General features: G+C 44.3%; 2 protein-coding genes across 2 annotated transcripts; both read left to right on the top strand.

Moving 5' to 3' along the window:
• Positions 1 to 2,272: 2,272 nt before the first annotated feature.
• LOC142006959 (olfactory receptor 52K2-like) lies at positions 2,273 to 3,220 on the top strand. The gene has a single exon (XM_074983468.1). It carries the CDS (start codon positions 2,273 to 2,275, stop codon positions 3,218 to 3,220), a length of 948 nt encoding a protein of 315 aa, XP_074839569.1.
• Positions 3,221 to 20,250: 17,030 nt separating this feature from the next.
• On the top strand, positions 20,251 to 21,198 carry LOC142001752 (olfactory receptor 52R1-like). Its single transcript, XM_074977285.1, has one exon. It carries the CDS (start codon positions 20,251 to 20,253, stop codon positions 21,196 to 21,198), a length of 948 nt encoding a protein of 315 aa, XP_074833386.1.
• The last annotated feature ends 1,762 nt before the right edge of the window (positions 21,199 to 22,960 follow it).

The raw sequence follows: 22,960 nt of genomic DNA on the forward strand, positions 1-22,960 counted from the left end.
GCTGCATTTCAGTGACGCAGGGAATCCTTCAGTGTGAAGGCTGTTGGCAGATGTACAATACAAGGCTGTACAACGCTCCAGTAGAAGCCAATCACTGCAGAACAGAGCAGAAGAATGTCTCCTTGTGTCTTGCTTACAAAACTGCTGATATGAACCAGAATGAATTTTTTTTCCCCCAAACTGTGTTACACTCTCGACTCCCATTTATCCTGTGGAGCACTATGACACTTCGATCTTGTTCCTCCCTAGGCAGTCCTTGCCCACTTTGTACATGTGCCAAGGATTCTTCCTTCCTAATACTCATTTTTGAATTAATTCCATGCCAGGTTTTCTATTGTTTGCTGACCTCGTCCAATCATTTCTTGCAAACGTTCTCTTTATTTTTAATAGTTTACATTTTATGGAAAAACCACCTACCTACCTTTTGTCTTTTCTTCTTTGGTTTTTGTCTCTGCACATGCCTGATCGAGAACTTCTGGTTTAGACTCAGATTCGTAATTGGTCGCACACTTTGTAACTCTGGTGTTTTTAACCGTAAGGTTCCACTGGAGTTGTGGTTTGACACCCTCCTTCACTGCTAATGGGTTGGAAAGAGTTTCCTCCCCTTACGTGATATGAGTATCTCACACTGCTTCTTTCAAAATGCAGAACAAATGTATTTTATGAACAAAACTACTTTTTCTTCAACATTAAAAAGTTTCCTTTCTTCCCCTAGGAACTGAACTAATGTTGTCCAGCATTTATTGTTTCATTGTAATCTGTTATAATTTTTGGTATTAATTCCTTTTTATTTTGTGTAAGATAAAATGAAAATGTACATCCTTAATGTAAATGATTTTCTTATTCAGAAATACAATATTTTATAATATTAATTTTTCTTTTGCATTTCTTTAAAATAGGGATTATTAATTTTTTCCATTTTTTATTGGGAGTTCCATCTAGACTGTTTTTTCTTCATCACTATGAGCTCTTATCATTCTCAGTACTTTAGCAGAAAGGGCTATAGTCATTTTGATTTGCAGTAACTTATTCTTCTAGCTTTCAAAAAAAAAAGCCTTAACTTTCCTGGGTCAAACCCTGGTACTCATCCAAATTTTTCAGTTTTCTATGTTTTCTGTAAGGTTATTGAAAGGCAATTCTTTTCTATGTTCACCTTATTTTTCTGACTTATTTTGGTTTATTTTTTTTGAACATTCACTCTGCTAGGTCGGTTTTGAGCACTGTAATTGCTTTAATAAGTGTCCCTTTTCTGTGTGTTTTTAGAGCAGTAATGCCATTCTAAGAACATCCCATCTTCCAGGGGCAACCAAAACCTTATGTTTCTTTAGGCGATGATAAGAGGAATCTGGTTGCCAAATGTCGTGGCCCTAGCTCTTATAATTTAGGAGTTTTTTGATCAAACAAACATAGAAACTCCCTCTAATACATAGTCATGCAGCCTCTGATGTCTTTAACATCCCTTATAAGTTTTCCCAACTTCCAATTACTATTACTTGCATGTCTATTTTTCCTTTTTCTTGTGTGTAATATATTGGTTCTCTCCTCCTCCTCTCCATACACATTTGCTGCCTGAACAAAAGTTTCTATATGCAGGAATGCTATCAATTCCAGGCTTTATTGTCGTCTCCTCTGTCATGTGATCCCATTGTCATTTTTCCTCTGAACTAAACAATCCTGGACTTTTCAGCCAGCCCACACATGGCAGCCTTCCCCATTCTCAGAGTGTGTCTCAGAACTCTCCTTTCTATCTCTTACACCCTTTGTAGAGACTGAGTGACCAAAACTGGGCCCATCTCCAGAGGAGATAATTCTCCACCCCATTCCTGGGCATCCAAACATGGTCTTTCTTTCAGCCACTGCTGTGAATAAGTTGGTGTTTCTGAGATGCTATATCAGTTATGGCTTTTTCCCAGAGATGTGTTTCCTGATGGTGCCATTTAAGATTTGCAGCACCATGAGGTATGGAAATCATTGACTAAGGTATGACTGTAAATGTGCATTTTTAAGTTGTAGGGTCTGATGTTTACAATCCATTTCTCAAAAAAATGAAAATGTCATTTCGGAGTTTGTGAAGAGTGACCAATCAGCTTCAACAGGAGAAAAGGTTCCTTCAGTGTATGCAGTGTTTCATATTAACATTATCTGTTCTTCCAGGCATTTGTACTGTGAGCATTGCCCTAAATCCTGGGCACACATAGGAAGATAGGGCAGCTGATGGTACATGCGGGAGACATCATTCTGGATCAGATTTGGACTTCTTCTTCCCTTCTTCATGTCAGATTCTAACACAACCTACTTCTCCAATCCATCCCACTTCATCCTGCTGGGCATTGCTGGCCTGGAGGCAGCTCATGTCTGGATCTCCATCCCCTTCTGCACGATGTACACAATTACTCTCTTTGGGAATTTCATCATCTTGTCCATTGTGAAGATGGAATCGAGCCTCCATGAGCCCATGTACTATTTCCTCTGCATGTTGGCCCTCACAGACCTGGTCTTGTCTACATCTACCATTCCCAAAATGCTCAGCATCTTCTGGTTCAATTCCAGGGAGATTGGCTTCAATGCCTGCCTCGCCCAGCTGTACTTCATTCATTCTTTTTCAGTGATCGAGTCTGGAATCTTCGTAGCCATGGGTTTTGATCGCTACGTGGCCATCTGCCATCCCCTGAGACATTCTGCCATCCTGAATACCCACATAGTAGCCAAGATAAGCCTGGCCGTGGTGCTCCGCGGTGGCATTCTCGCACTGCCTTACCCCTTCCTGGTGAGGCATTGGCCATATTGCAGAACCAACATCATCCCCTACACACAATGTGAACACATGGATGTGGTGAGACTGGCCTGCGCTGACATCCGCATCAGTAGTTACTACGGCCTCTTTGATGTTATCTTTGTAACTACACTAGATTTGTTATTAATTGCTATGTCCTATATACAGATCCTCAGGGATATCTTCCGCCTTCCCACAAAGGAAGCTCGGCTCAAGACCTTTGGGACCTGCACTTCCCACATCTGTGTCATCCTAACATTTTATGTTCCAACTGTCTTTGCCTCCCTCATACCCCGTTTTGGCTTCACTATACCCCTGTACGTCTACGTCCTCATGGCTAACGTTTACCTGCTGGTGCCCCCCATGTTAAATCCCATCATCTATGGGGTCAGGACCAAACAGATCCGGGACCGGCTGCTCCGGCTTCTTCCTCAGAAAGGGAAATAGAAGATTTGCCCTGGTTCTGTGCTTCACAGACAGAGCTGAGCTGTCTGTGTACATAGGGTTTTACTCTGTGCATTGTCTGTGTGCAGCTCATTAACTCATAGTGCTGTCAGCCTTTTAATTGTAAGTGCCTAGTAAAGGACTTTCCCCTCTCCACTGCCTCTTCTGTGAATGCCCAACCCCTGCTCCACATCTTCCTTTGCAGCCCCAGGCATTTCTGTGATGCTTTTCCCATGTTTTCTTTTCTCTTGACTCCTCATCTCCTCCTCTGCCACTCTGTGGATCATCTCTTTGATAGGTCTCTCCAGTGTGTCATCTAGAACTGCGGTATAGCTGATCTCTGTGTCTCACCAGTCGAAGTTCCCTCTTGCAGAAAGCCATGTCAAGCTGCACAGATGTCCAAGTTTGCCTCAGATCCTCATCCAAAAGCCGTGACCACCCCCAGCTGTGCTCAACACCAGTCAGTGCAAGGACCCACAATGGAGAATGTACAGACAAAATACCCTTGCCTATGACACCAGAGTTGATCTCATTCTCCTGACCTGATGCAAACCCAGCATGTGTGAATTTCTTACCAAGTGGCCACCATCAGCAAAGGAAAGTGGACGTATACCATCTCTTGCTCATGAGCTGAGATACATCCGTTTTGCACTTCAGATAACACACAGTGTGATAGGTCACATATACTTATATAGTGGATTGGTTGTCCACAGGAAGGGGACTTTGAATTGATGATATATAGTAGCTAACAGAACAAAGTAGGTGACCATAAGAAATTAAACAAAACTGTAATCTGAGCGTAATGTTCTAATTTGGATTTGAATGATGCAACATCTCTCCCAGTTAGCCAGCAAAAAGCAGGTTAGTGTTTTCTATCAGACTCCCTTCTTTCTTGTCTGGGACGAACTCTTTCCCTGCCCTCAGTTCCTCTGGTAGTTTCAGGTGTGTTGTGGGAAGAGGAAGACCTGTCCCTTTTTATATCTTCTTCCATGTTGCTTGACCTCCTTGGCTACAACCTGTGCCAACAAGCTCCCATTGCTCAGGGCTGTCTCAGAGGCATTCTTTTGGCCACGGTTCATAGGATACTCGTTGGGCTTGCGTGAATTTCCTCAAGGTGCTGTCAACATTCTCCACATGTAAATTATAGCATATGGGTGTTCTCTGCAGATTAAGCCATTTAGAATGACCACTTGCCAGGCTAGAACTGTGCCAGTGCACAGCTCAGTTACCATGTTTGAACTTTCTCAGAAGAGGACACCCTGAGAGGGAGTGTATCTGTCTCAGCATCTGCCAGCTCCCATTCTATTCCGGTGTTATACATACCATTACATACTATTAAATACAATGGGAGTCGGCAGACAGTGAAGCAGATACGCTCCCTCTCAGGGGTGTCCTCTTTTTAGAAAGTTCAAATACAGTTACCCTCTGTAAGGTCTGGAGTGGAGCCTCAGCCTTAGTCAGGTAGAGAGCAGGTTGGTACAAACTTTTCTCAGTATTTGAAGAAACTTGTGTAGCATAACAGAGCAGCTCAAGGGGAAAAGTTCCACCTTAGAAGAGAAAGGTGAGTTCTCTGAGGAATTCCTAAGGAACGTAAGCAGGGAAGAGTTCTGCTCCTTGGAGAAGTTCTTGGCTTATACACCACCCCTGTTTTTTTTTCTTTTTTTTTTTTGGGTGCTGAAAGCAGCTGAATCCGTGCTCCCGCTCCCTGTACCTAGCGGCCTGCCTGAGCTCTGGCACAGGGCTCTCTCTGTTTTTTCATACCTGTGCAGAATGAATGGCCGTAGGAGCACCAGTGCGGTGTGGATGTGCAGCATTCGATCTCCACATTGGTGCACGTAAGAAAATGACTTTTGCACCTAGGTGACCTGTGGCAGAGAGCGAGGCCGAGGGGTTTGGCCCGTAGGAGGAGTCTCAGGGCTTGTGGGCTGCGGACTCTGGCTGGTGATGTGGGCTTTGGGATGGGGCTGGAGACGAGGTGTTCAAGGTACAGGGTGGGGCAGCAGGGTGGCACCAGGGGGTTTGAAGTGCAGAAGCAGTGTGAAGGGAAGGAGGCTGGGCTGGGGTGTGTGGTAAGGGTAAGAGTTCGAGTATGGGTAGGGGCAGGGGCTGGAGCTGTGGGATTGAGGAGGAAGCTAGGGTGTTCAAGGTAACTCAGGCCAAGGCCAGGAGACCGGGGTGCAGGGCTCTTAGCTGGGCCAGTTCACTTTCGGTCAGCGGGAGAACATGTGTTTGTCTGCTGGCACATGTTCCACGAGAGGTTGTGTGCCCCACACCCTGCAGATCCCATTGGCTGGGATTTCTGGCTAATGGGAGCTGAAGCAACAGAGCTTCCCAGTGCTCACAGAGACACAGCTCCTTTCGGGGGCAAGGAATGGCAGATTCCTAAGTATGCTGAAGATGAACGAGCTGAAAGAGTCTCATAGCTTAAACAGAAATTTCCCCTGGGTGAAGAGTTTTTCTTAAGCATTTCCCCTTATGGAAAAATACATGAGCAAACCCACAGGCTTTGCAGCAGTTTCAATGCACAAAGTCGGTACCTCTCTAACTCAGGTGAGACGTTATGGAAAGCTATGTCACCAGATCCACACAGATTCTTACGTCCCCTGTAGGGGACAGTCCCATTCCCATGTCAATACATACTTAGCTCTTACCCAAAACAGCACACTGTGATATTCTTTTACAATCTAAAATCTGAAGTTTTATTAAGAAAGAAAGAAACAATAGGTTGAGAGAGAAAAATTGTTAAAGTAGTCAAATTATACACGTTAATCAAACCTGATGATTCAGGCTACAGTCAATGGTTAAAGTTGCTATGTTGAAAGGCTGTGAAAACACATCTTCTGAGGAATGGATCACCCATGCATACAAGCTCAGTTCATAGCATAGGTGTTCTTGCCAGCTGCTCCCAATATGGAGGATGAGGGCAGTGGTCTGAGGACCAAAAGACAAGATGGTCAGAAAAAGAGTCTTCTTTATAAACTTGCACATACTGTGTGGAGGATCTCCTGATCAAGTCCCCAATGGGGCGCTTTACCATTAGAAGATACTTACATGTCACATCTCAGTAAAATTGCTTAGCTGTGCATGGAAATTTGCGATTTTGTTTAGCTCCTCACTCTGGCGAGGAGGAAAGCACAGCTTCCGCGGTGATCCTTGGCCCTGAAACATTTCTAAAACAGGTACAGAGACAATATTTATAACTTCACACACAAAAAGGGCACAGATATAGAAGTAGCATAAATAGATTCAGGGAATCACCAGCTTTCATTAGACTCTTCACTTGTCCCACTAGGCACAAGGTTTGTTGCAAACCGAATACATTAGTGACAGAAATGGTTTTAGATTTCCTTGAAAATTCAGTAACATCACACCCCACACATGAACTTGACATTGGAGGGGATGCCAGTGACTTCTCTGAGAGGGTCTCAGGGCCTTCCGATGCTTAGCTCTGGGTTACTACTGATTCTTTTTCAACATTAGAAGTACCAAGTGTTTAATTGGAATGGTTTATGAAAACGGTGCTTGTCTATAACAAACTTCATCAATGGAGAAGAAACATCATTGTACCCTGCTGGGGTGATAGCAGGGGTGGAATCCACTGCGACCATATGCAATAGCCTATTACTCTGGTGGTGTTTTCATAGCCAGCAAGAAGGCCCAGGGGACTAAAAAAGGCCACAGTCCCACTAAGTAGGCTTAGCCCTCTGTGCTAGGGTTTCCCCCTCTGCCATGGCCATGAGCCAGGACATCCCTCCATTCTCTCCCAGTTTTTTTCCCTCCGCCGTCTTTTTACATTCCTCTCACCTGACCTCCCTGAGCCTGCCCCTCCTGCACTTACATCCTGTCATGGCCACTGCTGCTGGTTCTGTCACTTGTGGCTGTGGACCTTTCCCCACCTTGACTAGTCAGCTTGATGTCCATTACCTGCCAGAGCCTGCCTTGTCGCACATGGAGATCTAAGTGCTGCTAGTGATGAAGACGGTGAAGCCAATGGCCGATGGTGTTGGCTTCCAAGATAAACGGGAATGTTATCGTAATTCTAGCATCTGAGGTCAGTGCCCAGGAGCCAGTGCGGAAGAATCTGGCAGTGTTGTGTACGTACATTCCTCTGAAGACACTGGGGGACCTGGCTGTATGAATGGTTCTGGTCTCTGTCCTTCCCTCCCGGCCCCGAGGAAACTGCCGTCAGTCATCAGCTCTCTCCCACTGGGCTGCACGGACCCTGCTGTCTCTCACGTCCTTTCCTTTCGACAGCAGGTGCAGCTTCAAGTGCTACCCGCAGCCTTCGGCCACTGTCCTGCTGAGGGGATCTCAAAGGGGAATGGTCAAGTGCCAGTGACCCTGTCTCCTCACCTACTGCAAGTGGAGCTGCACATTTTCTCCTCGACTTTCACTGGTCCCGGAATAGCTCATTCTCCACAACTGGGGGGATTTCCATCAAATCCTCCGGGCCACTGAGAGGCAGAATTCCTCAGCCTATGAGCAGCCTGCAGCTTTCATAACTTCCTCTTCATGTGTGGGACTGGTCATGGATTCCTGCGTGGTCCAGCATTAGCAAGCGAGGATCACAGCCATCCCACATCAGGGCACTGATCATCTTCACCGTGTTGTGTGTGTGGGGCTGTCCGACGGGTCTCGAACTTTGTGTACTTCATAAATCTGTTTTGTGTTTTTGCCTAAAGGAGTGTGGTGTTTGAAATCCACGAAGGAATTCTGCTCAGACACAGGGGCTGGTGTATTGTCCTCTCTACAGTGAGAGAGGGTGGACTAGAAGTGAACGAGTACAGGTCAGAGTTGTGAGCAGAAGAGAGTACAGGTCTGGGTTCTTGTCTGAAGAGGTGGGGCTGAGAGAATGGGCTGGAGCATCTCTGTTGGAGCTTCATAAGTAGCTTGTGAAAGCCTTCCTGTAACTGCAGCTGGGGGAGTCTCTGCCTCTTTACTCACGAGATCTGGAGGGAACTGCAGCTTCCTAGAGTCTTCCATTGTGAGAAGGAGCCCAGATGGCTTGGTGGTTTCATAGTTCCAGTTTACATCACCAGAGTCCATTTCCTCTTGCCGTGCTCTTGGTTAGAGAGAGAAAGAGAGACAGACAGACAGCGGCGATGACAGGTAAGCCAGGATTCCTGGGTTACTCTCTGTGTAGACTTCAGTGATTTTCCTTGGCCAGGTGATGAGATTCTTCAATAAAAGGTGCAACACAGAATGATGATAGTTACTGATGAGAATTTTTAATCTCTGATCCCTTAGGGACAGCTGCATATTTGAGCAGAAAGTGTTGGTGTCTCCCCTCAGTCACAGAACTCCAGGGTTTACATATACGACCTCCCATTCATCCTGGGCTTTTACTGATACCAGAACTACTTGAGGTAATGTCATCATTCCTCATTTTTTTTAAATATCTTATTTATAATAATGAACTATAAAGAAGTGCACAGAGTAGTCAATTACCCTCTGGCTCAGCACAGAGACTGAATGTTCACATGAAAGTCCCTTAATTCCTTTTTATTCTGGAAGTTGGATAAGGAACAAAGATGTGAAGGGAGGCTTGTTTCCAGCCTGTTTACATTTAGAAACCACCTCTCCCCTCAAGTATGAGTGAACCCCACTGGGACTGCACAGAGCTATGTCATAACCAGAGCACACCTGTGTTTTGGCACATGGCATAAGATACTGCGGGAAAAGCTGGGGTGAGGGAGCTATGGTACCTGGACATCAGAGGAAGGTTCCTTGAGAACATCACTTCCAGCTCAGAGATGACGGGTACCTCACATTTTTGGACCCACTCTGTTTGTATGGTTAAGGTCTGATCTACAGCTGCATTTTCTGTTGTAGAACCTTGGAGACATGTGGCGAGGAGGGAAAAAGAGGGTTAGCCAGTCTGATCCCATGCCAGTGTACAGCCTGTGGTTGTGTCTGAACCATCAGGTATAAATGGATGTCCTGCTTCATTTGGAAAACCCCCATGAAGGAGCCTCCATGACATGTCAAATCATCTCATCCATTCTCGTCCTGTTCTTTCAGTTCGGAAGCTTGTCTATATCTGCTCTTTTGGGACTGGAGGCCATTCACTCTCCTCCTGCCCCTGAAGCAAGAGGGAACAACTTGCCTTGTCTTCTTTATGGCATTGCTCAAATGTTTGAAGATCATTGTAATATTTCCTCTTAATCTCCCCTTTCCCACCTTAGCCTAACTGGTTCTTTCACTTCCTCACGTGGTTTCCATTCCATCCCTTGGAAATCATTATCTTTCAACCACTGCCTTTCTATGGAGTAACCTCCAAGGACACAGTAATCCATCTGAGGCCTGACCAGGTCCAAACAACCTGATACACTCACCTGGCATGACTGGCATGCTCTGACTCCACTAGCACAACCTAGCACTGAATATTCCTTACTTGAAACACAAAGGAATAAATCACACCCCGTCTAGAGTCTGCAGTGTGAATGAATGCCCAGTGTGAAACGCATGAGGGGAACAATACAACCCCACCGTTGATAGAGGGACTACCTGCTGAGGAGGTGGTGTACTTATGGAGACTGAAGAACTCTTTCCATCTGTGTAGGCAAAGTCTATACCGAATCTCCACAACAACAACACTCTTGTATTTCAAGTGTAGACAAACACTCAAGGAGATCTCCCAGATTAGTATCCATTGTGGATCCACAGACATGGAGAGTTGGAGAAGCCTTCACTTTCTTTGGCAGCATGTTCCAATGGTTAAACAACCTTTGTGACTCACATTTGTCCCTTATTTCCAGCCAGAATTTGTCCGTCTTCTGCTTGCGTCCACTGGGTTTTGCTCAAATTTCTCCTCCAGATTCTGTCTGGCATTCTCTCCAGACTCCAACCATTTTTATATCTTTTTTTCCAAACCATCTCCAATTTTACATCATTCCTATTGAAATGTGGCTCTTTGTGCATCCAAGGATCCCATCAGCCCTTTGGGCTACAGCATTGCACTGGGAACTCACAATGAGATACTTTCTTGCTATGACCCTTAATCCTTTTCAGAATTCCTTCCTTCCATATTACAGTGCCCAAGTCTGTGGGTCAGGCCTTTATTCCGTGTTGCATTTGACTTCGTTATAACATTTTGCTTCAATGGGCTCAGTTCACCAAACACTGCAGATCAATCCGTGTGCCTGCCCTGGTCTCCTTTTTTTTAACATTCTGCCTATCTTTGCACCATCCATATTTTTTATTGGCAGTGATTTTTTCCTTGAATCCTGATCATTCAGAAAATATTGACTAGCATTAGGTGTACAAGAGATCCCTGCAGATTCTCACTAGTCCTAGACAATTGCGCATTGACGACAGCTTTCTGCGAACATTTGTTTTTTATTATTTGCTGACAACTGTCAGACCCTTTTTTGTACAATTATAAGTGTTCCCTCAAGAAGTTATATATCTTTTTTTCTCATTTTCCCCCTATTAAGTCAAAAGCCTCAGAGAAATCAAAATAGAGTTCCTGTGTATATTTTCTCCTACTAACCAATGGATGAAATTGCTTCACCGATGAGAACACCCTCAAGTAGTAAATGTATTGTCTCATTCTTACATTTTCTTTCCATCCAGGCATTTGTACTTTAACCATCGTCTTACCCAATGGGCACATAAAGGAAATCAGGAGAACACAGAATACGTAAAAGACTCTGTTATGCCTAAGAGTTGAAAATCTTCTCCTCTACTCCAAGTCAGAATCCAGCACAACCAGCCTCACCAACCCCTCAACCTTTATCCTGCTGTGCATTGCTGGCCTGGAGGAACTCTTTGTCTGGATCTCCATTCCCTCCTGCACCATGTATGTCATAGTTGTCTTTGGGAGTTTCATCACCTTGTACGTGGTGAAGAAATAAATGATCCTACATAAACCCATGTACTATTTCCTCTCCATGCTAGCTGTCACTGACACAGTTCTGTGCAGAGCCACCCTGTCCATAATGCTGGAAATCTTCTGGTTCAATTTCAGGGAGATTGATTTTAATGACTGCCGCACCCTGCTTCACAGGGTTGTGGTCTGGGAACTTGGTGGTCATGGCTTTGGATTGCTACATGGCCATCTGCCAACCCCTCAGATATTCCACCATCCTGAAATCCCTGTGGGGCCAAAACTGGCCTGGCCATGGTGCTATGCGGTCACACTCTCACACTGCCCTAAACCTTCTTGGCATAGTACTGGCCATATTACAGAACCATCATTATGCTCCAGCCCTTCTGCACACATATAGGCGTGGTAAAGCTGGCATGTGTCAATATCCGCAACAGTAGTTACTATGGTCTCTCTTTGCTTTTCTAAGTGATGGGTTTGAAGTGGTCTATATTTTCTTATCCTGTACCCAGTTCCTCCAGGCCATTTTCAGCCTCCCCACAAAGGACGCCCAGCTGAAGATATTTAGGACCTGAATCTCCCAACTCTGTCACATCTGAGCCTTTTACATCTCAGGTCTTTTCTTCTCCCTCATGCATGGTAGTGGGCGCCATATGATTATGTCAAGGGGCATCAACTTATTACAATGAGGGGAGGACCCTGGGATATATAATACACACTTAAGCTCTTTGTGCATGGTTATGAAAGTACTACTCAAGTGACCTAGGGAATGTCAGAGCTTCCACGCTGTCAGCTGAGTTGTATCCATTGTCATGGTGCATTGGAACAAAGTCTGCACACCATTCATGCAGTAAGTGGGAGGGTTTATTACACACAGCGCTGGTGGAGTGTCATGTCACTTGTTAGGCTCACTGAACACCACCAGACCATAGATTACAATTCAAAGAATAACTGAGCTGGAAAGCTCCTCAAGTGGTCATTGAGTCCAGCCCCCTGTCCAAAGCAGGATCAACCCCAACTAAGTCATCCCAGCCATCAAGTCGAAGGCTGCTATTAAATTGCCCCTCAGTCTTCTCTTCTGTAAGCTAAATAAGCCCAAATCCCTCAGCTTATCCTCATAGGTCATGTGCTCCAGACACTTAATCATTTTTGTTGCCCTCCGCTAAATCTGCTCCAACACGTCCACATCCTTTCGAAACTTGGGGACCCCAAATTAGATAAAATACGCTAGATGTGGCCTCACCAGTGGTGAATAGAGGGGAACAACAACCTCTGAAGATCTTCTTGAAATGCTCCTCCTAATGCACCCTTATATGCCAATGGCCTTCTTGGCTTTAAGGGCACACTGTTTACTCATATCCAGCCTTTCATCCACCATAAGCCCTTGATCCCTTTTCCTCATACTGCTGCTGAGCCAGTCACTCCCCAGCCCATGACAATGTTTGGGATTCTTCCGCCCCAGATGCAGGATTCTACACTTCTCCTTGTTGAACGACATCAGATTTCTTTTGGCACAGTCCTCCAATTTATCCTGCTCCCTCTGGATTCTCTTTCTACCCTCCAGTGTATCTACCTCTGCCCCTACTTCTGTGTCATCCAGAAACTTGCTCAGGGTGCAATCCATTCCTTCATCCTCGTCATTAGTAAACACATTGAAAAACAAAAGCCCCAGAAATGAGTCTTTCAGCACTCCACTTGAAACTGACTGCAATCCAGATATTGAGCCATTGAACACTACCCATTGGCCCCGAAAGTCAAGTCATTGGATTCAATTCATTGTTTCTTAACTTATGGGCAAGAACATTCTGAGACACTGTATGAAAATCTTTCCTGAAGTCAAGGTATATCACATCCACTGACTTTCCTATGTCCACAGAACCCATTACCTCATCATAGAAGCTAATCAGATTGGTCAGTCAGCGCTTGCCATTGGTGAATTCATGCTGAATACTTTTGATCACTTTCCCCTCTTCCAAGTGCTCCACAATGGATTACTTGAGGATTCCCTCCATTATTTTCCCAGGACTGAGGTAAGGCTGACCAGTCTACAGTTTCCTTGATTGTTTTCCCTTCCTTTTTTAAAGATGGTCACTACATTTGCCTTTTCCCAATCATTTGGAATCTCTCCCCATCTCCAAGAGTCTTCAAAGATAACGGTCAAAGGCTCGACGATGAAGTCTGCCAATTCCCTCAGTACTCTTGGGTGCATTAAGTCTAGACCCATAGATTTGTGTCCATCTAGTTTTTCTAAGTAGCTCTTACCTCATTCCTTCCCTGCCGAAGGCTGCCGTCCACCTTCCCATACTGCATTCTGCAGCACTGTAGCGTGGGAGCTTTCCTTGCTAATGAAGACTGAGGCAAAAAAATTATTGAGTACTTCAGCTTGTCTGATGTCATCTGTCAGTAGGTTACTACTCTCATGCAGTAAGGGCCCCACACCTTCCCTGATAACCCTCTTATTTTTAACATGCCTGAAGAAACCCTTGTTGTTAGCCATCACATCCCTTGCCAGTTGCAGTGCTTTTGTTGTCCTGATTATTGGCCGGCATTTTCAGCCTTATATTTATATTTCTCCTTAGTTACCTGTCTAAGTTTCCGCTTCCTATATGCACCTTTTTGAGTTAAAGCTGTCCAAGGTTTTCCCTGTTAAGCCAATATGGTTTCCTACCATATTAATGTTTCTTACTGTGCAGCAGGATGGTTTATTCCTGTTCCTTCATCAAGACTTCTTAAAATGCTGCCAATTCTCCTGAACTCTTTTCCCCGTCATCTTTCTTTTCCCAAGGCATTCTGCCCATCAGTACCCTCAGGGGCTATGTCTACACACTTTCAAAAGAGGGATGCTAATGAGACACTTTGGGATGTGCTCAAGAGGTGCTGCACTGAATATGCAGCCCCTCTTCATCATAATGGTGGCCACATAACTTTGAAATCACTTTCCAAAGCACCCTGTACACTTTGAAATCCCCTCATTCCTATTTGATTATAGGAATAAGTAGATTTCTAAGTGTGTGGACTCCTTTCAAAAGGACCCTGTGTAGACAATCCATGCACGATTGAAAGTGGCACTTTCGAAGTACTGCAGCCACCATTATGCTAATTATCTGCTGCATATTCATTGTTGAAGTCTGCTCTTTTGAAGTCAAGGGTCAGTATGTTACTGCTCACCTTTCTTCCTTTTGTCAGGATACTAAAATCTCCCATCTCGTGACCGCTGCAACCCAGGTCGCCATCCACTTCTATTTCTCCTCATTCTTCCCTGTTTGCGAGCAGCAAGTCAAGTTCTGAACGGCCCCTGGATGATTATATAGGATGCTGATGGGAAGGGAGAGGCAACCGCATGGGTGTTTTCTAATCCCAGTTAGGGTCTAGCAGCAAAACGAAATGAGCACAAGAATCCGATAATCTAAAAAGGTTACATAGTGTCTCCACCTTTTCTCTACTACAGGTGGTTTTACTTAACAAGTTAATCAAACAAAGCAGACATCCAATGACTATTATGTGTCTATCGGAGAAATGATGCGCCTGTGGGAGTAATGATGGTGCCTTCACGTATGCAAAATCCATAGGTCCATTATTTAGAAGATTAAAGCAAAAGACTGCAACAGCCTATTGCACTTGAACCTGTTGGTTTACATACCAATCTGGGGTAGCGGAAGCGAGAAAGCCATATCTCTGTTCTCACATACAGGGCCTCTTCTTGGAATGTGGTTGTCAGGGCAACTCGCACTCTCTCCAAACTTCAAGGCCCTATCCCAGGTAGCATGACCTTCCCTTGGTCTTCTGGGTGAGATGGAAGGGGCCATGTGCGGGAAGCCTTCCACTTGGCTCACTGGGTTTCTAAACTATGAGTGTGTAAGCCTAGTCAGACTTCAGAATTCGAATAGGGGGTCTTACCAGAATACCATAATTTGCCTCAGAAATTTCCAACTTACGTGGTGCATGCATGTACTGATGTAAACTGTTGCAGTCTAACTGAGGCCCCCAGGGTGTTACACACCATATCTTATTGACAATAAACCTGTTTCCAGTATCTTCACACCTCACTTCATTTGTGGTTATTTTGGGCCCTCAGAAGTCTCCAGTGCAGGCTAATTGGCCAGAGTCAGCACTGGCATTTGAAGAGGGCAAATCGCACACAGACAAAGGTTATCAATGCAGCAAGGAGCAGAACAGATGCCAAAATACCACAGGGGTAACAGTGTCTTGCTACACGTTATAGTTTTGATTGTACGTTTGTCATAGGAAGCTCCAGTAGGAGTATTTTAGAAGTTTGGCTGTAACTCAAGGGATTTACAGGTCACAATGCACATGTTAAGCTAAGTCACAGTTAACATGCACCTGCCTGGGACCATTCACGTACACAGAAAGTCAAGGTGTTTATATTCAGGACCTATCACCTAGCTAAAGCAAACTTTACTGGCACAGGGACTTCCAAGAAAACCCTCAAACGTAGCAGGTGCACCGTTATTTATAGAAACCTGACAGAAGCGGTAAAGACCAGTTTAAATAACTGGGTAGAACAGAAATAACAAATGTGATAGACAACTGTAAATGACCAATGGAAACGAATTGACATATATGCTCCTGTGCTGCTGTTTGCTGCGTTAACGACAACTTCTGCGTCAATCTTCTGGCTTTTACTATTGCTTCCTATTGTTGCGCACAAATATGTTTGGCTCTGGGACAAAAAAGGTTGTCTGGAACTGTAGATAAAAGCTTAATCTTGACAAATTAGACTGACTTCCATAACTACCTGCATGAGGAAGAGGGCTGGTTGTGTGTGTTAGGAGGGAAAGAAAAGGGATAGAGAGTTTGGTGATGGTGTGGTCTGGGACTCCAATATACAGAAGTTCAGGTGCAGGATTCCCCCAGCTCTCTAAACAGAGAGATCGCCTGCCTAGGTTTCTAAAATCAAAGTCATCGCTACCAGCTGTGCACCTCCCAGTACCAACAGACAGGACATGAGGATTACACTCTGTCAGGGGTCAGCAACCTTTCCAAGGCAGAGTGCTGACACTTGACCTTTGGATCTCTGGGTAGAGTCTGAGCACCAGTGATGCTTTTTGAAGTCCTTAATAGGCCTACTTGTAACACCTTCACCACTACATAAATGACAGTGCAGAGCTTTGCCGTTTGGGTGGTGGGTTGGCAGTAAAAGCTGGTGTTTTGTTAATCCACAGGCCACATGGCTTTGAGCGAGCTCCTGTCTGCATGGGGGAGGAGGGGCAGGGCTGAATTTCTGTGTCACATTCTGGAGTCCCAGAGAAGAGACATCATAAAAGCTTTCAAGTACCTAAAAGATTATTGGAAGGAGGTGGTAGAAAATGAATTCTTCTTAACCTTGTTGGACAGGACAAGATGCAAAGGACTTAAACTGCAGAAAACCAAGTTTTGGTTGGACATAGAAAAAAATACAAGAAACAATGTTTGTAGCTATCTAGGTGGTTGAGCTTACAAACAATTGACATTAGGTTGTGCAATTTCCATTAGTGGAGGATTTTAAGAACAGTTTAAACAAGCACTTCCTGAGATCCCTTCCAGTCCTATGATTCTGGGGTATAAACTTCAGATTTTGAATTAGTTTATTTATAGTTAATGCTACTCATGAACTGGGACTGTCTTTCTCGCTGTGATCTTGGCCAACTCACTTCTCCCTCTCACTCCTCTTATCTAGCTGCATAGAGGGGATATGTTTGTTGTCACTTTCCTTCCCAGGTGTTTTCAAAATCCTTCAGTGAAAGCTGCTGCACCATGTGATGATAGTTACTGATGTGAACTGCTGATATCTGATCCCTTTGTGGAAGCCCCATTGGGCTTTAGAAAGTGTCAGTGTGGGCCGTTAGTCATCCTTCTCTATGTGTCTCTGTCTTATGCCTCCCCAGCCATCCTGGGCATTGACAGAGTATCAGACTCTACAAACATCTCGGCATTATGCCTTGTTTTCTTAGTACTCCACTATAACTTTAAAATATATTCCAATTCACAGAACAGCCAAGTCCCCTGTGGCTCAGCACAGGTCCGAGAGTTCTCACCTCCCTTTGGGAAGGTCCATTAATTGCTGTTTACTCCTAAAGCTGGATCAAGAGCACAGACGTACAGACACACTTGTCGCCATCCTGACTGATCCCCACTAGTTCTGCACAGAGCTGTGTTATAAATGGTTCACATCCTGAGTCAGCTTTCGTGGAGGGATGCTGCTGGAGACGCTGAGCTGAGAGAGGTGTGGGACACGGCTGCCTGAGGGGGAATCCCAAGGAAGACACTTTGAGCTCAGAATTCACAGGTACCCGTCTCTTGCTCCGTAAATCTGGTGCAGTGTGGCCATGTTAGGGCACAGTGTAAGTCTGTAGTTCCCTCTGCTCTGCAGAGACATTAAACGTCCTAAGCCTTTCCTAAACGTCCTAAACATTAAACATTAAACATTAAACGTCCTAAACCTTTCTTCCCACGGATGTTAGCTCCAGTGACATTGATCTTGATGTCCCTATTTTCTGTGCACCCCCACTCATTCCTAAAGATCTTCTCTGTCTCCACTTCGGCTGCAACAACACAAGGCTGTACAACACTCCAGCAGAAGCCAATCACTGCAGAACAGAGCAGAAGAATGTCTCCTTGTGTCTTGCTTATAAAACTGCTAATATGAACCAGAATGAATTTTTTTTCCCCCAAACTGTGTTACACTCTCGACTCCCATTTATCCTGTGGAGCACTATGACACTTCGATCTTTTTCCTCCCTAGGCAGTCCTTGCCCACTTTGTACATGTGCCAAGGATTCTTCCTTCCTAATACTCATTTTTGAATTAATTCCATGCCAGGTTTTCTATTGTTTGCTGACCTCGTCCAATCATTTCTTTCAAACGTTCTCTTTATTTTTAATAGTTTACATTTTATGGAAAAACCACCTACCTACCTTTTGTCTTTTCTTCTTTGGTTTTTGTCTCTGCACATGCCTCATCGAGAACTTCTGGTTTAGACTCAGATTCGTAATTGGTCACACACTTTGTAACTCTGGTGTTTTTAACCGTAAGGTTCCACTGGAGTTGTGGTTTGACACCCTCCTTCACTGCCAATGGGTTGGAAAGAGTTTCCTCCCCTTACGTGATATGAGTATCTCACGCTGCTTCTTTCAAAATGCAGAACAAATGTATTTTATGAACAAAACTACTTTTTCTTCAACATTAAAAAGTTTCCTTTCTTCCCCTAGGAACTGGACTAATGTTGTCCAGCATTTATTGTTTTATTATAATCACTAGCAGATTTATCCAGATTTTTAATAATTTTTAATTATTGTTATTAATTAAATAATAATTTTAATTCTTAAAATAGTTCTCTTATAATTTTTCATATTAATTCTTTTTTATTTTGTGTAACAGAAAATGAAAATGTGCATCCTTAATGTTAATGATTTTGTTTTTCTAAAATACAATGCTTTATCATATTAATTTTTCTTTTGAATTTCTTTAAAATAGGGATTATCAGTTTTTTCCATTTTTAATTGGGAGTTCCATCTAGAGTGCTTTTTCTTCATCACTATGATCTCTTATCATTCTCAGTACTTTAGCACAAAGGGCTATAGTCAATTTGATTTCCAGTAACTTATTCTTCTAGCTTTCAAAACTTAAGCCTTAACTTTCCTGGGTCAAACCCTGGTACTCATCCAAATTTTTCAGTTTTATTTCTTTTCTGTAAGGTTATTGAAAGGCAATTCTTTTCCAAGTTTACCCTATTTTTCTGACTTATTTTGGTTTATTTTTTTTTGAACATTCACTCTTGTAGGTCGGTTTTGAGGTCTGTAATTTCATTAATAATTGTCCCTTTTCTGTTTGTTTTTAGAGAAGAGATACCGTTCTAAGAACATCCCATCTTCCAGGGGCAACGAAAACATTATGTTTCTTTAGGCGATGATAAGAGGAATCTGGTTGCCAAATGTCGTGGCCCTACCTCTTATAATTTAGGAGTTTTTTGATCAAACAGACACAGAAACTCCCTCTAATACGTAGTCATGCAGCCCCTGATGTCTTTAACATCCCTTATCAGTTTTCACATCTCCAGTTTCCATTGCTTGCTGTCTATTTTTCCTTTTTCTCTTGAGTAATATGTTGGTTCCCTCCTCCTCCTCTCCACACACATTTGCTGCCTGAACAAAAGTCTCCATATGCAGGAATGCTATCAATTCCAGGCTTTATGTTCCTCTCCTCTGTCACATGATCCCATTTTCATATCTTCTGTGAACTAAACAATCCCGGACTTTCCAGCCACCCCACACATGGCAGCCTCCCCCGTTCTCACAGTGTGTCTCAGAACTCCCCTTTCTATTGTTTACACCCTTTGTAGAGACTGAGTTACCAAAACTGGGCCCATCTCCAGAGGAGATAATTCTCCACCCCATTCCTTGGGCATCCAAACACGGCCTTTTTTTCAGCCACTGCTGTGAATAAGTTGGTGTTTCTGAGGTGCTATATCAGTTATGGCGTTTTCCCTGAGGTGTGCTTCCTGATGGTGCCTTTTAAGATTTGCAGCACCATGAGGTATGAAAATCATTGACTAAGGTATGACTGTAAATATGCATTTTTAAGTTGTAGTGTCCTATGTTTACAATCCATTTCTCTAAAAAATGAAAATGTCATTTCGGAGTTTGTGAAAAGTGTCCTATCAGCTTCAACAGGAGAAAAGGTTCCTTTAGTGTATGCAGTGTTTCATATTAGCATTATCTGTTCTTCCAGGCATTTGTACTGTTTATCAATGCCCTAAATCCTGGGCACACATAGGAAGATAGGGCAGCTTATGATACATGCGGGAGACATCATTCCGGATCAGATTTGAACATCTTCTTCCCTTCTTCATGTCAGATTCTAACACAACCTACTTCTCCAATCCATCCCACTTCATCCTGCTGGGGATTGACAAAGATATGGCTGTAAATGTGCAAATGTCAGTAGAAGGGCCTTATGTTCACAATCAATTTCTCTAAATAATGAAAATGTCATTTCGGAGTTTGTGAAGAGTAACCTATCAGCTTCAACATGAGAAAAGCTTCTTTCAGTGTATGCAGTGTTTCATATTAATATTACCTGTTCTTTCAGGCATTTGTACTGTGAGCATTGCCCTAAATCCTGGGCAAACACAGGAAGATAGGGGAGCTGATGGTACAGCTGGGAAACATCATTCTGCATCGTATTTGGACACCTTCTTCCCTTCTCCATGTCAGATTCTAACACAACCTACTTCTCCAATCCATCCCACTTCATCCTGCTGGGCATTGCTGGCCTGGAGGCAGCTCATGTCTGGATCTCCATCCCCTTCTGCGCTATGTACACAATTACTCTCTTGGGGAATTTCACCATCTTGTCCATTGTGAAGATAGAATCGAGCCTCCATGAACCCATGTACTATTTCCTCTGCATGTTGGCCATCACAGACCTGGTCCTGTCAACATCTACCATTCCCAAAATGCTCAGCATCTTCTGGTTCAATTCCAGGGAGATTGGTTTTAATGCCTGCCTTGCCCAGCTGTATTTCATTCATTCCTTCTCAACGATAGAGTCTGGAATCTTCGTAGCCATGGGTTTTGATCGCTACGTGGCCATTTGCCATCCCCTGAGACATTCCACCATCCTGAATAACCATATGGTGGCCAAGATAAGCCTGGCCGTGGTGCTGCGCGGTGGCATTCTCTCACTGCCCTACCCCTTCCTGGCGAGGCATTGGCCATATTGCAGAACCAACATCATCCCCTACACACAATGTGAACACATGGATGTGGTGAGACTGGCCTGCGCTGACATCCGCATCAGTAGTTACTACGGCCTTTTTGTTATTATCTTTGTAACTACACTAGATTTGTTATTAATTGCTATGTCCTATATACAGATCCTCAGGGATATCTTCCGCCTCCCCACAAAAGAAGCTCGGCTCAAGACCTTTGGGACCTGCACTTCCCACATCTGTGTCATCCTAACATTTTATGTTCCAACTCTCTTTGCCTCCCTCACACCCCGTTTTGGCTTCACTATACCCCTGCACGTCTACATCCTCATGGCTAACGTTTACCTGCTGGTGCCCCCCATGTTAAATCCCATCATCTATGGGGTCAGGACCAAACAGATCCGGGACCGGCTGCTCCGGCTTCTTCCTCAGAAAGGGACATAGAAGATTTGCCCTGGTTCTGTGCTTCACAGACAGAGCTGAGCTGTCTGTGTACATAGGGTTTTGCTCTGTGCATTGTCTGTGTGCAGCTCATTAACTCATAGTGCTGTCAGCCTTTTAATTGTAAGTGGCTAGTGAAGGACTTTCCCCTCTCCACTGCCTCTTCCGTGAATGCCCAACCCCTGCTCCACATCTTCCTTTGCAGCCCCAGGCATTTCTCTGATGCTTTTCCCATGTTTTCTTTTCTCCTGATTCCTCATCTCCTCCTCTGCCACTCTGTGGATCATCTCTTTGATAGGTCCCTCCAGTGTGTCATCTAGAACTGCGGTATAGCTGATCTCTGTGTCTCACCAGTCAAAGCTCCCTCTTGCAGAAAGCCATGTCAAGCTGCACAGATGTCCAAGTTTGCCTCAGATCCTCATCCAAAAGCCGTGACCACCCCCAGCTGTGTTCAACACCAGTCAGTGCAAGGACCCACAATGGAGAATGTACAGACAAAATACCCTTGCCTATGACACCAGAGTTGATCTCATTCTCCTGTCCTGATGCAAACCCAGCATGTGTGAATTTCTTACCAAGTGGCCACCATCAGCAAAGGAAAGTGGACGTATACCATCTCTTGCTCATGAGCTGAGATATATCCGTTTTGCACTTCAGATAACACACAGTGTGATAGGTCACATATACTTATATAATGGATTGGTTGTCCACAGGAAGGGGACTTTGAATTGATGATATATAGTAGCTAACAGAACAAAGTAGGTGACCATAAGAAATTAAACAAAACTGTAATCTGAGCGTAATGTTCTAATTTGCATTTGAATGATGCAACATCTCTCCCAGTTAGACAGCAAAAAGCAGGTTAGTGTTTTCTATCAGACTTCCTTCTTTCTTGTCTGGGACTAACTCTTTCCCTGCCCCCAGTTCCTCTGGTACTTTCAGGTGTGTTGTGGGAAGAGGAAGACCTGTCCCTTTTTATATCTTCTTCCATGTTGCTTGACCTCCTTGGCTGCAACCTGTGCCAACAAGCTCCCATTGCTCAGGGCTGTCTCAGAGGCATTCTTTTGGCCACGGTTCATAGGATACTCGTTGGGCTTGCGTGAATTTCCTCAAGGTGCTGTCAACATTCTCCACATGTAAATTATAGCATATGGGTGTTCTCTGCAGATAAGCCATTTAGAATGACCACTTGCCAGGCTAGAACTGTGCCAGTGCACAGCTCAGTTACCATGTTTGAACTTTCTCAGAAGAGGACACCCTGAGAGGGAGTGTATCTGTCTCAGCATCTGCCAGCTCCCATTCTATTCCGGTGTTATACATACCATTACATACTATTAAATACAATGGGAGTCGGCAGACAGTGAAGCAGATACGCTCCCTCTCAGGGGTGTCCTCTTTTTAGAAAGTTCAAATACAGTTACCCTCTGTAAGGTGTGGAGTGGAGCCTCAGCCTTAGTCAGGTAGAGGGCAGGTTGGTACAAACTTTTCTCAGTATTTGAAGAAACTTGTGTAGCGTAACAGAGCAGCTCAAGGGGAAAAGTTCCACCTTAGAAGAGAAAGGTGAGTTCTCTGAGGAATTCCTAAGGAACGTAAGCAGGGAAGAGTTCTTCTCCTTGGAGAAGTTCTTGGCTTATACACCACCCCTGTTTTTTTTCTTTTTTTTTTTTGGGTGCTGAAAGCAGCTGAATCCGTGCTCCCGCTCCCTGTACCTAGCGGCCTGCCTGAGCTCTGGCACAGGGCTCTCTCTGTTTTTTCATACCTGTGC

This window comes from Carettochelys insculpta, chromosome 1 (assembly GCF_033958435.1).
Source record: "Carettochelys insculpta isolate YL-2023 chromosome 1, ASM3395843v1, whole genome shotgun sequence".
NCBI classification, from domain to species: Eukaryota; Metazoa; Chordata; order Testudines; family Carettochelyidae; genus Carettochelys; species Carettochelys insculpta.